The sequence below is a fragment of the Chionomys nivalis genome, chromosome 15 (genome assembly GCF_950005125.1).
Source record: "Chionomys nivalis chromosome 15, mChiNiv1.1, whole genome shotgun sequence".
In the NCBI taxonomy this organism is placed as follows: Eukaryota; Metazoa; Chordata; class Mammalia; order Rodentia; family Cricetidae; genus Chionomys; species Chionomys nivalis.
In genome coordinates, this window is record NC_080100.1 from 47,255,310 (window position 1) to 47,271,539 (window position 16,230).

The window sequence follows — 16,230 nt, forward strand, 5'->3', positions numbered from 1 at the left end:
AAGGGTGAGTTACAACGAAGTTTTCCTAATGCTTGTGTTGTGTCTCTGGCTTTTGGAAATATTCCCAATTCTGGGATAGTCAGTGGAGTATTTGAAGTGATGGGATTTATGTATGTGTAGAAACTAATCTGAAATAATAAAGGTGAGACCATATGTGTATTTAGGTATGCATGTATATACATCATATGTATGTCATCACACACATAATTGGAATATTTTTTCCAGATACTTCTTATTTTGCTCAGATACATACTGTATGTAACTTGTGTCTTTGTGTTATGGTGATATATATATATGTATATATATATATATATATATGTAAGATCTATCATTTGTTCCATTTTGAACATGTGATTCAACTGCATTAAGCACATTTGCCCTGTGTAATATCACGGTCATCCATCTTCAGGACTGTGTTTTTATCTTCCCGAGTAAAAGTCGTGCATCTACTGAACAGCAATTCCAGGCCTTGGTAACTTGTATTCTGCTTTCTGTCTCTATGAATTTACTCAATTAGATACCTCATATAAGTGGAATGACAACGGTATTTTTCTTTTGCATTTGGCTTGTTTGTCTTCGCATACAATCCTCCAGTCTCCTTCATGTTGCAGCACGTGGAAGAAGATGATTCTATTGCATGTCTGCTGCATTTTGGTTGTCTATGGACAGGCTACTGGGTGTTCAAATTGCTTTGACTCTTGTGAATAGAATTGCTGATTCCTTTGAGTCCATTTTCAATTCTTTTGTGTATACTCTTAGATATCAAATTACTGAGCGTATGTTTAAGTTTCTGAAGGGCTGCCTTTCTGTTTTCTTGGGGAGAATAATTTTGTATAACAGAATGGCTCTTTTCTATATTCATTTTTAAAGGGGGTGGTTGGGAATGGACTCCAGGCCTTGGTATAGGCGAGGCAAGTGCTCTGCCACTGATCTACAACCCTGGCCTTTGTGTGTGTGTGTGTGTGTGTGTGTGTGTGTGAGAGAGAGAGAGAGAGAGAGAGAGAGAGAGAGAGAGAGAGAGAGTGCGCGCACATGCACGCATGCACATATAATCTCTGTGGCTTTCTTAATTATTGTACTCCTTCCTCCGTAATGTTGACACTGAAATGTGGGCCCCAGAGCACTCTGAGGGCTGGTGACAGGCTTCCTGCCATAACGCTTGTCTTGTTTCCATTACAGATGCAGGAGCCATGGAGTTGAGCTGCAGCGAAGTGCCTCTTTACGTAAGTCCCTGAGCATTTAGGTCCAAGTGGCCTTTTCCTAATTTCAAACCTGTGATTGAAGACAGGGAGAATGTTTTACTTACTATGGAGTGGAGGCTTTTTCAGAACACACACAGCATTGCCGTCTAAATTATGTGTTTTTGTATTGCTTTTTAAAATGGCCTAGCTCCTCTTTCCAAAATCTAGAGCTCTAACTATCTTTCATTCAGTACTTGTTGAAAAGCTACACGATTTCCAACTCATTTGGTTTACTCTTAGGAGGAATATTCGGGCACTTTGTTTCGTGGTAATTTTCTGATAATAACAAGTGTGCCTTGGAGGCTTGCCTTTTATTTTTTTATTTTTTTAAATTTTGGACGTATGCCTTGCTGATAGTGGTTTTAGCTTTGAACATGAAATAGGAATTTAGAGAGCAAGTGTAAGATGTGTGTGGAAGTGGCAGGCAGGGGACAGACATTTTCCATATGCTTCCGGCTTATTTCTGAGAATGGTAGCGATACAATCTAAGCCAATTGTCTCCTTGCTCACAAAATGGCACCCTCTCTGCCTCCTTCCTCGGTGTGTGTGTGTGTGTGGATGAAATTGTCGTTTGGAGCAGAACACTATCCTTAGAACAAATTTAATCAGAAACCTCAATTAATAAAAATATTAATATATTCATCTACCACCTACACCGCACTGCTCAGCTAGTACACCCTCCTACCTTCTCTTGTTTCGCTCTCCCTTCCGCACACACTACATAGACCACAGTATTCCCTGGAAGGTGACACAGTAATAAAATGAATGGATTTCCGACTACTGAGTTACTCTAGGGTCTGTAGTTTTCTCTCCAGACTGTGATGTGCAGGTTATTAAATATCCCCTGGGTCCTACTATAATTAAATAATCTAAAAAAAAAAAAAGATGAGCCCAAGACCAAACTGAAAACCTCCCCAGCCTCCTTGCTGCTGACCACGTGACTTCTTTCCTGCACTGATCTCATCTTCCCCCTCTTCACCCTAAAACAGACAAATTCCAAGCTGAATCATGTTATGCAATCACAGAATCTGGTTCTTGCCATCCTCCTGCCTTAGCTACCATGAACACAGCTCTGGCCAGGACAGAGCAGGAGAAGAACTAATACACTTGTCCAAGGGACAAGATGTTTAATTGACCCAAGTAAGCATTCACTTAGGGAAATCTTTTGAATTGTTAAAAGTATACTAATTAAAACACAAAGTATAGTTTTTGTATTAAAATGTTACTGTGCCGTCAGTTCTAAGGTATGATTTTCTCCCTCCTTTTATTTCAGAAGCTATATCCTGGCCTTCATTCTGTCTTGGCAGATTCTCTCCCTCAGTATCTGTGATCTTGGTCACAGTGGTTTATATTATTTTCATTTCAGTGCATGCTGCATGAAATAATTGACTCCAATAGGAGACAAAGCCGTTACGTACACAGAAAGACACAGAAAGATCTCTGTGATACACGATAAAATATGTGCATAAATTAATTTCAGAAGAACACATTTGATGACTGTAGTTCTATGTAACAAAACATGGCATTTTTCACGAACTATAAAATGCATATTGCAGCTAATGGTATCCTAGAATAGAGGTAGTATGTTAAATACGTTTAAAATGGCCGACTCTTCCTAACTCTGTCTATAATTACACATCTATGCTGTGTCCTGCCATTTTACTTAATATTTTATGTCAGAATCATTGCAGACTGGCTACTTGACCTCCATAAGAAGTCAGTAGCATATGTTGCAATGGAAACTATGGTTAAACTAAGTCCCAGCAAATGTGCAAAATGCATGGATACAGGCATAGAACCCATGCTACAGTTTGTTCCTGTATTCGGGGGAGCGTCTCACCACTGGTCTCTCATCGGATGTTTGTAAATACAGTTATCATAAATGTTTGGAGGAAAAATTGTATCTGTTTTGAGCATATGCAGAGCCTTTGCTTGCCATTGTTCCCTGCAAAATAAAGCATAGCCTTTATCTCCATAGTGTTTGTGTTAAATTAGGAAGATTAAAAGCACCCGGGAGGATGTGTGGGGGTACATGCAAATGCTCGAATGCGATGCTACTTTATGTAAAGTGTTGAGCATCTGTGGATTTGGGAATCTATATTGGCTCCTGGAACCAGTACACTATGGATGTCAGGGGGTGAATGTCTTCATGTCTGGCTTTTCCTAGTTCACTGTATTTTGGTATATAAACCCTTATAATCATTTTTTAATTCATGTGTGTTGTATTTTGTACATACACTGTACAAATTAGACCTAGAGTAAGCCAAGCAAATTGGAAGCCTGGTGTTTAATCTCATCGTGAGTTCTAAGTCCCATTGACAGTTTGCTGTGTGTTCTGCCGGGGTCCATCTGTACCTGTGATGGATTTAATCCTACGCCCTTTCAGCATTTCTTCAGTGCTTTAGCCTTGGCCTCTTGACTGTGAGGCATCCTATCTCTTAATATTGATGCTTTTCACGTAGTTTTGACAATCTCAGTTGTTTAAAGTGGTTTTCGGGGAAATAATAACCCTGGTAAACTTTATAATTAAGGTAGCCCACCCCCATCATAAAATGTGAAAAACTCATAACAGATCGGGATGTTGTCTTAAATTATACAATAATACTATATACTTTTGATTTTACTAATGATTGTTTTATTTTTACTAATACCTTTCAGGCATTAGTATTTTTCAAATAAAAATTTAAATTTTAGTCACTGTAGCAGTCTTTTTAAAAATAAACCAACATATGAGATTTGCCTTAGGGAAAATTAGATCATCTGGATAATTTAATAATTCCAGAAGGCCAAATGCTGGTGGAAACTATTCCCTGACCTCTGCTCATAGCTCAGAATAAAGCACCTCGTCCAAGTGCGTCTTATAAGGACTTCGGATTCCTTTGACTGGGTTGATTTGACTGAGTCCTTGTGGTGTTCTGATGGTTAAAATGCCTGTATGTCTCTATTTTGGTATCACTAGGGAGATGTCTTTCTAAAGATGGTAGAGAGATGTTTTTTATAACTTCAGGTTATCTGTGGATGCAAATATATGTTTGAAATTCCCCATCATTTTGTTTGGATCCACGAAGGAAACCTTCAGTTGTGGTCTTTCTAAAACTTTCTTCTTTTGTGCCTGCCAGTATTATTCTTTTTTCTTTTCAGTTTAGAACAGAATCCAGGAGCTGGATTGTTTTGTCTTTTGGGGAGATGGGAGCTGAACCATGGAAGCACGTTTTCAACTTAATGATATTTTTGTTGTGTCTAGTTTCTCTCTTTTTCCTTCTTGCCAGCACAATTTTAGCTTCTGTTGTTTTTAGCATCTACATAGCATTTTCATGCTATGCTGGCCACCTTGTGCTCACAACTCTATAGAGGTAATCTTTTGTATTTTCTTTTTTGCACAAAGAAAGGACATAAAATTGTTTTACTATTCTACTAGGAATCTATTTCAGAAGGAAATATGGGGCTCCTTTCTGTTTGCTTATCTTTAAGAAGCTGGTTTGCTCTAGTCTTCATGATGTCAGCATAGCCCCCAGCTTAACCACAGACTCACTTTAGTTTTTAAATGCAGTAAAGCGTGATGGTCCACTGAGCCCCTATCATGAGAGAAGAGAAACAGACCCTGGAGACGCAGCCTGGTAAGACTGGCAAGCTGGGTGAGCGTCTCCAATGTTGATTTGCGCAGAGTTGGGATGTAGGCATTGCAAATCCAATTTTCAGCCTTGGCACAGCTTCCCGCATCTGTGGGTGAAGGGCCCTCAAGCAGCAGGTCTGCAAAGCCAGGCTCTTTGTTCTCTGCTGTAGTCTTGACGATGGTTTGGGCTTCATGTTCATCTTGAATCATCAGTGGGCATTGTGGTGTGTGGTGGTGGGGTTTCAAGCTAGCAGAGGTGAGGCTCAGGAATGGGTAAGCATAGAAAGATGTGCATTGGAAGCCAGGCAGCCAGTCTACAGTGTTTATTTTCTGGCTGAAGACTCTTTTAACTCTTCGAATACTTATCTCCGTGCAAGAGAGAAAATAACGGATATCTGCTTTCCTGAGTCTGGTGGACTTTACTTAATATATTGACTTCTAGTTTGATGTAATTTCGGTCTTCTTCATGGCTGAATATTGCTCCATTTTAAATGTACACCACATCTTAAACATTTTCCACGTTAATGGGAACCTGAGCTGGTACTGTTTCTTGGCTCTGGTGATACTGCCACGTGAACATGGTGGGCAGGTGTCCTTGATGTGTGCTCACTTACCTTCTGGTATGTATTGAGAGTGGCACCAATGGACTATTCACTAGTTCCGTTTTTATACTAGGGGACCAATAGGAGGCGGATAGGGGGCAAGAGATGAGAATGGGTGACAGGAGAGGGAAATGGTGACAGATACATTCCACACACATTTGAAACTATGACTACTACTCTAGTATCCATATGGCGACTAGAGACTGCTTTACCTTTAGATTCCAAGAAAGTCAGTCTTGTTAAGCAAATGGAATGCACTGATGCAATGCATAATTACATAGGCATGGAATTGGGTTGTAAATGAGAGGTAAGAGTCACATTTTAGTCAGCAACTTTCAGATATACTTAATGTCTAGAAGCTTAGCCTTAATAATTGTGATAATAATAAAATTGGGATTTATTGTCTAATTTTTATTTTTCAAAGCAGTGCATTAATTTTTTTAACCTCACATTCATAGAAAGGAAAAACTTTATTTTTCCCTTTTCTGGTCAATCCTGGGAGATTTTTGCAGCATCTGCAGAGGTGGGGACTCACGCTGTCGGCTCCCTTTCTGACATGTGCTGGTGGACTCTGCTGAGAAGGATGCGCTCGTTTCTCCGAGGGCTGCATGAGGGACAGTGGAGTTCTCACTGTAGCTCCTTATCAGCTGGATCTAAGTTAGTCCTCTAGACCTGCTGCATGTTAGGTTTTTATTATCATTTTATTGGAGTCTCAGTATCCTACCGAGGGATGCTGGTTGTTCTGGGATGATTGAGTGTCCCAAATGAAGTTATAATCTGGTGTTTGGAGACTTGATCCATGCCTTAGGTGCCTGAGCTAATTCCTCCTCCATCAGCCTTTCCAATAGATGGATCTTCTGGCTTATGTATAATATATATTATATTTGACTGAGCACACTCCCTGGGTCTTGGCCGTCTTTTGGGAGTCTGAGGACAGATCTCAGATCGGGTTGGACTGTTTAAGTCTCAGGGCCATTTTCTAGCTCTGGGAAGAAGTTTCCTATTGAGGCAGTAAGTGACTTGATGGCTTTGTTCTGGTATTGCCAGGCAGACATCTCCTTCCGGACTCCCTCAGAGGCCCACCAACTTCTGGTTCCTGCTGAAGGAAATCCTGCCCTGAGGTCTGCCCTTTCTCTGTCTGTAGCTCTGCATCCCCCATGACTGGCCTCTCATGACCCTGAACACCCCTGACTCCTGATTGGCCTTGCTTGACCACATCATTGGATAGTCTTTGTGAGGACACCTTGGAGGCTATTGACCAGTCTCTGTCACTTTGCTGATGCGGAAGTTAAAGCTCCTACATGGGGTGATTTGCTCCGTCATGTTGGCTCTGCCGTCTTGGCACTGGGCATTGCTTTGGCAGATTCTGTGCTAAAAACCATGTCATGTATTTGCTTAGCATTTGTTAGTGGCTGATCTCAGTGAGTTTGGGATTTTCCCACCTTAGTGGTTGATAAATTACAGTGACTGTCCCATTGCTCAGTCACTAGAACTCCATTTTCTTGGGCACTCAAGGGTGCTATTTGGGCCTTTCCTGCCTTGCCGTCTCCCTTGAACTTTATAGAATGAAAATCTCAGCGTTTCTTGGTCCTTAAAGTATCTCACTTTTTTTTTCTGTCCTCAAGGATAGTGGTAACTATGTCCAGGCAAGTCCTGACCTTTGAGAGTTCCTTTGCTCATAGAAACCCAGACCCAGTAGCCATCCATCATCTGATACCCTAGAAGCACAGATTAATAGAGACCCACTGGCACACTCGATCAAAAGCTTTGACTTAGAAACCCCATAGAACCTTCCATTAGCTTCAACTCTATACAAACTCCAAAATAAACAGGGCTTCTGAGCACTGTGGCGCTTCTGGGCACTCCTCTCCCCTGGCCTCTGGGGAAGACTGAAGTGAGGTATGTGGGGTCACGGTGTGGAGGCGATGGTGTCTTTTCTAACGTGTGCAGCTATTTCTGTCTTAGAGAGTGGAATCAGGAGCCCCTCCTGGAGTCAGCCTCTGGGCCACATGTTCTCTTTGTGTGAGTTTGTTCTCTGCAAATGTGGCGGCAGCACCGTCTGTGTCCTGACTTAGACACAGTCGCTTGAGCATCCTCCTACCCACTGCCAGCTGTTGGGAATCTCTGCCAGTGTTGTTGAAGCCAGGCTTGCTGAAGTTGGCCGGCTTCTAACAGCTCTTGTTCTCAGCCTAGTTGAGCTTTTCCCACTCTCTCTGTTTGTCTCTGTTTGGCTTTATTTTTTTTTTTTCTAAATCTGTTCCCCTTTTCACCTGCTTGCTTTCAGAGGCGGCAAATTCCAAGGTGGTACAGTGTGGCCACAGAGCAAACAAGACCACGGGACTGTTTTTACCCTGCCTGGCCAGCGGCCACTCTGCCCACCCCTGCAGTGTCTGGAAAGCTTTTGGGGCTATATAACCAAGTGTTCTTAAGTCTGCATCACTTCGCTTCCCCGATTTCAGTGACCACCTCACAATTTTGGGTGATGTGAACCTTTGCGTTTTCAATGAATAATTTGAAGTAACTGACTTGATTTGTATTACACCTGATTATTTCTTCATGTGTGTGTGTATCCCTGTATACACACATGGGCGTGGGAGCACATGCCATATGTATGTATGATAGTCAGAGGACAATGTGCAGGAGCTGGCTGCCTACTTCCACTCTGTGGCTTTCCAAGTCGGAACTCAGGTCACCAGACTTGATGGCAGGTGCCTCTACCCGAGGGGCCATCTTGCTGGCCTCACAATTAGCTTTTACATTTCGTTCTTAAACATAAACTCCATCTTAGGGGATATCTCAGGCCTGATGGTTTAAGTCTCAACAGTGAGAATCTTGGTAGAAGAATTGAAATGAGATCTGGTCAGAGTGGTTTTATTTAGGTGTTCTGGAAAGCCAGCTTTGGAAGACATGGATACAGCGACGCACCCCCCACCAGACCTCCACACACACACCTGGGTGTGTGTGCTTCAGAGAAGTTGTCTTAAGACTGCCTCTCCAGAACTTCATGCAATCTGGCTTTAGACCTCTTGCTCCGATTGAAGCCAATCTTAGAAAGGTCATACATTTACAGTTTCCCCCTCTGTCATAAGTCTTCATTTGATTTCATCTACTGTGATATCAGAGATCAACAAAAGAGGCCTCATACCCGTTTGCCTTCCCCTAGCCTAGGAAATGGGGGAAGGCAGACAAACAAAAGTGAAAATTCCAGGTTGTGATTTGTATTCGAGCAGCACAAGGTTGTGCCAGAGCAGCGTGTTGCTGTGCTGGAGAGTGGTGTATGACTCTGCGCGCGCGTGTGTGTGTGTGTGTGTGTGTGTGTGTGTGTGCACGCACGTACGCACCAGTGTGTGACTAGAGTGAGCCGTGCGGTGTGTGCTAATAGGGGAATCAGATGGCCCAAGAGTCCAGGGAGAGGGCAGGAACTTCCTGTATCATAGGGGCAACAGAAGGCTAGTGTGGTGGGTGCTTGGTGAGGAAGGTAGGTGACAGGTTAGGGTGGGCGGGGCCAGATCACGAGGTAGCTGGAGTTGTGGGTGTGGCCTCCATGGAGGATTTGTGTTCTGATTTATGTTGAAAAGTGACTCTTTGGGGGAGGGGGGCTCCCTGACCTCCTGCTACTCCCATGCCAGTTTCCCAAGGCTGTGTGTGAACTCTTTCCTGCTCTCATTGTGTGGCTTTCTCCAGGGTCCCTTCTCCTCTCTTGCTAGACCAGCTCTTCTGCTCCTATTCTATTGTGGCTCCTGCTTGAGTACACCCACGTGTGGCCTTCTTGCCCTGCCCTCCGCTCCAGACGCCTCTTCTTTTTCCTCACGATCTGTTTGCCATTATCACTTAGTTATCCATCCTTGACTTAAAACCCAGATGGTGATTTTTTTTTTTTTGAAAGCATTTTTCAAGTTTCTCTCTCAAGTAGCCATCTTTCCAGCTTCCTGATTTTTGTTGCCAAGCACCAGTCTCCCAAAATCCCACGCGAGAACTACGTTTTTTTCTGAGTCTTCCCATGTCCTTGCAGTTGACTCATCTGTAGGTCCTCCTGCTCCTGGGGCTGCCCACTTCTGTCCTCGACAATGACACTCACTGTCTTGATTTACTTTTGTATTCCAGGGACACAGAAAGACTCGGGTGGGTCAGTCAGGAGGGGGCTGTAATCGTAAGTGTCAGCAAACTTGATGTTTGGGAGAAACACGTCCCGGAGTCTGAGACTTGACTATATTTCTGGGCACTGCGTGTACACCTTTTGTGAGGTATCAGAGCCTTGTTGAAGATTAGAATTCTTGAGAGAAGATGTTCTGTTGAAGTAGCAGGTCCAGAAACTTAACCTTCCCTAACAGATTCTTGCAGCATCCTCTGACCTACGAAAGAGTCTTCATAAGCCATGTCACGTGCACGCGAAAGAAAGATTTTTAAACATTTATATGTGTGTGTTTGTTTGTGTGTATGTGTGTACCTATGTCACACGAATGCAGGCACCTACAGAAGTCGAAAGAGGGTGTCAGATCCTCTGGGACAAGAGTTTCAGACAGTGTGGATTCAAGGAAGCAAAGTCTGGTAGAGCAGAGACATTAACTGCTGAGCCTTCTCTCGATCCCCATGTGCACACTTCAAATAATAGCAGCGTTTAGCGTTCTTCAGTAATATCTCCCAATATCCATATTTATTTTGATATACAACCCTGCAAAAAATTGAGGTGCTACCTTGCTGGTTTAGGGTATTATGTGGTGTCTTACAAATTGTTTTCTCATTAGCTATTTCCTGAGAACCTTAGGTTGCTGATTGTCGTCAGCGATGCTAGGTGTCTGCAGCGACACTGGTGCTTCCATTAATTCACTGGGTAGGCCGGGCATGCCAGGCACTTAGTGAGTTACAGGTGGGAACGGATGTTGAGCCTGGACCTTTCAAAGGGCTCTTTCGGAAAAGGAGAATAAAGTTACAAGCACCAGACTAGCAAGAAAGTGAGGGTTGCTAACGAGGAATTAGAAATTAGGAAAGCTGGCAAACTCCATAGGTTAAACCGTCCTAATTCAATTGCTTCTTGTCTAGGTATCACTATGCCCTCAGACATTCCAGGGCCACTCGGCAGGAAGAGGAGTGTCTGGGGGGAAGTGCGTGGAGAGGAAGCAAACATTACTAATGGCCATTGAAATGTTCACTGCTACCCCTGTCCCCACTACCCCTACCACCTCAGAGAATAATTTAAATTTTTTCCTGTAATGTAATTCGCACTGAATGCTCTGAACAAATACCAGGTTACCAGCTGATTTCCCACCCTGGCGTGTTGTCTTCTGATGGCGTTTGGGGGCCACCCCAGCCTTGTGCAGGTTAGGAAGCTGCCTATTGTTACAGACCAAGAAAGATGACAGTGGTAGATACAGTGCTCAGGGTCCTCCTCAAGGTCTGGGAGACAAACTTATGAACCAGATTCCAAGACTTCATTCCTGCAATTTGGGGACTGTCCCTTTGGGATTCCAACTTTACAGACAAAGGGAAAATGGGCTGTCCTGCCCTCGAGACTTCACAATTAGGAAATCCATGAATGAGAGTGTTCATCATGGCCATTGGGACAAAGGGCTGGGCAGATACACCCTGACTTTGCTTCTGAAACCACTGGGAGTTTAGGGGGTGCTTCTCAGAGCAGCTTGCATAGGGCTGACTTTAGCTAACCGCTGAACCTCAGGAAAAATGTCCAAGGCAATGGTGTGGCTAAGGGAGAGTGTGTGTGTGTTGGCTGGGCCAGAGGATGGTAGGGAAGCGGGATCTCAGATGAAATAAGTCATTGCATCTCCAGCTGCCACGGGTGAAGTGAGGATGGAACAGGTCCCCTGTGCCTACCTGTCTGTATCCGCGTCCTCCTGTGTCAAGTTCTGTGACATGTCATGTGGGGGAGATGAAGAGGGAGAGGGAGTGTGTGTGTAGGGGGGAGTGGGGCTAGGAGAGGGAGAGGAGGGAGTAGGAAAAGGAGAGGGAGAAGGAATGGGAGAGGGAGATTTCAGAACGACCTTTTTGGTTGGAGTAGGGGGACGGAGGAGGACTTAGGACCTCTCTACTTTTCTTTCACTATCCATAAGTGCTGGCAATCACTGATCTCATCTTCATGCCTATAATTTTCTCATTCTAAGGATTTGTTTTGAGACCAGGTTTCCATGACTGGTCTGGAAACTCACAGTGTATTTCAGACTGGCCTCAGACTCATAGAGATCTGCCTGCCTCTGCTTCCCAAATGCTAAGGTTAAAGGTGCAAGCCGCCCCGCCCTGCTTGAGAATTTTATATAGCATGGAGTCATACATACAGCATGTGATCTTTTGAGACTTCTTTCCTTTTCATCTAACCCGATGCTCACAAGAGGTAGCCAATGTGCCACAGGTATCCACACCTCGTTCTTTTTGCTAACTAGCGTTCTGTAGAATGAGTAGGTGAGTTTGTATTATCCTGTGACTCTGGGGGACATTTGGTTGCTTGCAGGTTTGGGCTATTATACATAAAGCTGCCATGGTCATTTTTTTTTTAAATCAACTTTTGCTCAGATGCAACCTGCAACTCTTTGACATAAGTCTGCAGCAGTCTGTTTGCTGGGCTGTGTGATTGCATGCCTATGCTCTGAGGTATGGCCAGCTATTTTTCAGGGTGGTCACAGCACTTTGCTTCTGATAGGCAGTGCATATTTGAGAGATTCCATTTATTTGCATCCTTGTGAAGATAGGATAGCTCATTATCGTCTAAAAATCCAAAACTTTTGCTTTGTTATTCTGATGCAGACATTAACATTTTAGCCTTTTGTGTTATTGTGAGATGCATGCATGTGTATATATTTGTGTGTGTGCATGGGCATGGGTATGCATATGTGTGTAGAGGAGGCCAGAGCTGACATTGGTGACTTCTTCGGTCACACTTCATTAGATTTTTTGAGACAGAGTCTCCTCTTTCTGAACCTGGGGCTTGCTGTTTCTGCCAGATTCAACTGCCAGCAACCCTCTCCCCCGAATCTCTCAGTTGCTTCCTGTGTATGTCTATACTCTTCCTTCTGGGATTATAGATAAGCCTATCTTTTCTACATGGCTTCTAGGAATCTGAACTTAGGTCCTCATTCTTGCGTGCCCAACACTTTACCAACTGAGCCACCCCATGGGCCCATTTGAACCATTTTTGAGCACAGTTTAGCGGCATTAACTGCATTTACATGGATGCACACCCATCCCTACTATCCATCTCAGAGACTTTTTCCTCTTCTCCATCTGGAACTCCTTATCCATTAAGCACCATCAGCATTCTCAAGTCCCCACAGCCCATGGGAGCCACCATTCTACTTTTTAATCTCTGTGTACTTGATTACTCTAAGGCCACTGATGTATGAAGATTTGTTCCAGTCCTTGCTTTCAGTGTTTTGAGTAGATACCTCCAAGTGGAATTGCTCGTTCACATGGAAACTCAATGCTTAGCTGTTTGAAGACTCGCCAGATTGTTTCCCAGAGCAGCTGTGTGGGTTCACACTCCACCGGCAGTGTAGGGGAGTCCTGTTTTCTCGGTGTTCCCACCAACATCAATTTTATGTTTGTGTTTTGTTTGGAATGAAGATGTCCTGATGGGTGTGGATTTTGATGGCGGTGTTGCAGATGGGCGTCTTAGCACAGGACGCTCTCACTGGAGCTGCTTCATGCTTTGTGTACTGATCTTGGCCGGAAGGCAGGGACACAATTCTCAGCCTCCCCACATCATGACCCACGTTTGCGCTCACTCAGCGTGATGTTAGTGTTACATGCCTCTCTGTGACATGACGAGTCTTTTTCCATCACTGCGCAGATTTGGATAATGATCTGAAATACCACATTTATATGGTGAGTTCAGACAGCTACACGCACTCTGATCTAGTTTGGATGGGACGCCCTGTTCTTTAGGTCGAATCCACTGTGTATCTGTATTTTCATCAACACATACATTTATCGCCATTTGAATCCATTTGGGAAGCTGGTGTACAGAGTAGGGGAACTTAACAGAGGTGAGCACTGTTGTAACTCAGTTGTTTTCTGAGTTTGCAGCAAAATACATCTCAGGAAGCTTGAGCAGGCAGGGCATGTGACTATACACTTTTATGGCTAAATTAGTGACATTTGGTCAAATTGCCTAAACCGTGATGAAGAGAAAACCGGCTTTTATAGTGCCTTGTAAATCTAACCCAGAGGGTCTTATTTTTTTTTATTTTTTATTTTTTGGTTTTTCGAGACAGGGTTTCTCTGTGGCTTTGGAGCCTGTCCTGGAACTAGCTCTTGTAGACCAGGCTGGTCTCGAACTCACAGAGATCCGCCTGCCTCTGCCTCCCGAGTGCTGAGAGGGTCTTATTTTTAATTTATTGACTTATTTTTTTAGGATTTAGAATTCTTGATCCTCCCCTTAGGATATGTCTTAGATGCCTAGACAAGTCCTGAAAGGTCTTCATGACAGGTCTCCTGTGGAAGGAAATGCAGCTCCCAGATCCTGGAGCCTCAGGAGTCCCTGTGAAGGGGAGGAGGAGGAAGGTGCCCACAGGGGATGCTAATTTAATCCGTGTCCATGGTGCTCATCTACTATCCTCAAGTTACCAGCCTCTTCTCCTTCTAATATTTAGTTCAGGGATTTCAAAGTCTTTATCCTGTCCCAGAAGTCAGTGAGCCAGTCTCCCAGTCCCTCTCCCCTTTCTCTGGGAGACGACTGCTGACCATTATTTAAACATTAAACTCCCACCCTATTCCAATCATGCTGGGTTACTTTCTACAAACAACAGAACCACGCTGCAGTGTGAGTGTGGGGGGGTGGAACTACAGGTGAGCACCTGGAGATATATAGTTGGGCGAGGCTAATGAATTAAGGAAGATTGCGTTATTTTAGGGTAGATAAGCAAATGTAACTGTTTTGTTCTTATGATGGTAAAGGCTCAGAGGATCTGCTTATTGACCAATGAATCTTCTGGAACTACCTAAAGGATGACTGTAATAAATAAATAAACAAATATATTTGTTTGTGTGCGTATGTGTGTACTTGCACATGCACACACATACACACACATGCACACTTTCATGTGTGTGCCATGCTGTACTTCTACCACGTAGATCCTAGGGACTGAACTCAGGTTATCAGGCTTGGCAGCAAGCCTCTTTACCTGATGAGTCATTTTGCTGGTCCAAACTAAAGACTTTTAAGATGAAACACTGGCTATGAACAGAACCTAATAACTATGATGAGAAAGTTGAGACATATCATGGAATGATAACACATTTCAAATCCGGAGAGAAAGCTAGTCACCGTGGAGGCTACTAAGAAGAATGGCACCTGGGAGTCTTTCTGACAGCGGCTTTTAATAATATTTTTTTCTATTTCTCTACATCTGACCAGTTTTCAGGGAGTGTTAGTCCCTGGCGTTTCTTAGGTCATATGCATAGATCAACTCATCACCACAGGTTGCTCCCCTCCATACCATGGCAGTGATTGAAGGAGCTACCTAGTGCTTATTAGCTTAAATCCAGGAAATGGAGACTCAGCAGGAGGGCCAGTGGCCATCATGACTCTCCAAGACAGGACAGAGTCTGAGCACTTCCATGGCCTGGCTCTCCTTCTTTGAGAAAAGCTCCTTGGCCAAAGGGACAGGAATAGCCACCCCATGCCACCAGAGGAAACAGATGAAATCAGGTTGTCCTTAGCCTCTGAGGTAGGCTGTTCAGAGGAAGGTCATTCACCATGAGCAGGCTGACACACAGAACAGCCTTGACAACGATTTTGATTTTGCTGCATTAAGATGAAATGTTTCACAGTTAAAGTGCATGAGTTTCAGTTCAAAATCATTCCCCACAGTTTACTCGATTTCTCGCTGGAAGAGCCCTGGAGTTCATCTGGTTCTGAGCTTGCCTACTGGTCCTGGTCCTATGCCTGGCAGAGAGGAGGTGCTCCGAACCAGTAACGGAGATTTTGGATGATGACCACATGCAGGAAGATATTAGGTTTGCAGCTTTCACAAAAGGTCTAGGTCAGCTAAAAAATCTGTGGCGTTCCCTCTCACGTGTGTCCCTGATGAGACCGGAAGTGGTCACGAAGAGGAAATCAAGATGCTGTGGTCCACACAACATCCCTATAGTTTCCCGCTCCGTCCCCTCTGTCACCTCTCTCACTGTTCCTGCCTGCTACTGCTGCTGCTAGCAAATAGGATTTTCTGGGCATGCTCCTAAATGACGTGTGGGTGGGACCCTTGGCTTGAGTGAATAGGGGTGTGTGTCTGGCGAGGACCTCATAGGTGAGCTTGTCCTGGGGTCCATAGCCTTCTCCTTCTCTATACACACTGGTGACTGACTTAGAATCCCGGCATCATTACTTGAAACCCTGCTTCATGAGACCCGGCACTCCCTTTTAGCCTGGTTCCTCTGCTGGGAGTGTCTGGATTTCCCTGATGCCCCTCCCAGGACAACATTCATGCCTCACTTGACATGAGCCGTTGGCTAGAGCTGACTTTGCAGGTGATAGCCCTCTGGGGTCTCGCCCTTCCTGGTTGTCCTTGTCTCTTATTGCAGTTGCCTGTGACCAGACCAGAGGAGAGGCAGATGGAGAAGCCTGAGGTGCGGAAGGTGCTTAGCCCTGTGGTTAGAATGCTGGTGTCTGTCTGTCAACTGTATAGAAAAACAGCAGCAGGAGACTGAAGAGCAGGTGGCTGTGGTTTGGCCACTCGAGAGTTTATGGAAGATATTAGTTCTACCTCTGTGCAGGAAGTGGCATTCGTAGTCAGCATGGAACTGGAGGAGGCTGGACCATGGGCTGCCT

The 16,230-nt window shown here is 44.2% G+C and overlaps 1 protein-coding gene across 3 annotated transcripts in view; it reads left to right on the forward strand.

Annotated features, from left to right (window-relative positions):
• Arhgef28 (Rho guanine nucleotide exchange factor 28) overlaps positions 1 to 16,230 on the forward strand; it is a 293,656-nt gene that overhangs the window by 55,428 nt on the left and 221,998 nt on the right. For all 3 annotated transcript variants that reach the window (XM_057789428.1, XM_057789426.1, XM_057789427.1), the window contains exon 2: positions 1,180 to 1,223. In XM_057789428.1, the coding sequence (XP_057645411.1) occupies positions 1,180 to 1,223 (44 nt within the window). The remainder of the gene's footprint in view (positions 1 to 1,179; positions 1,224 to 16,230) is intronic.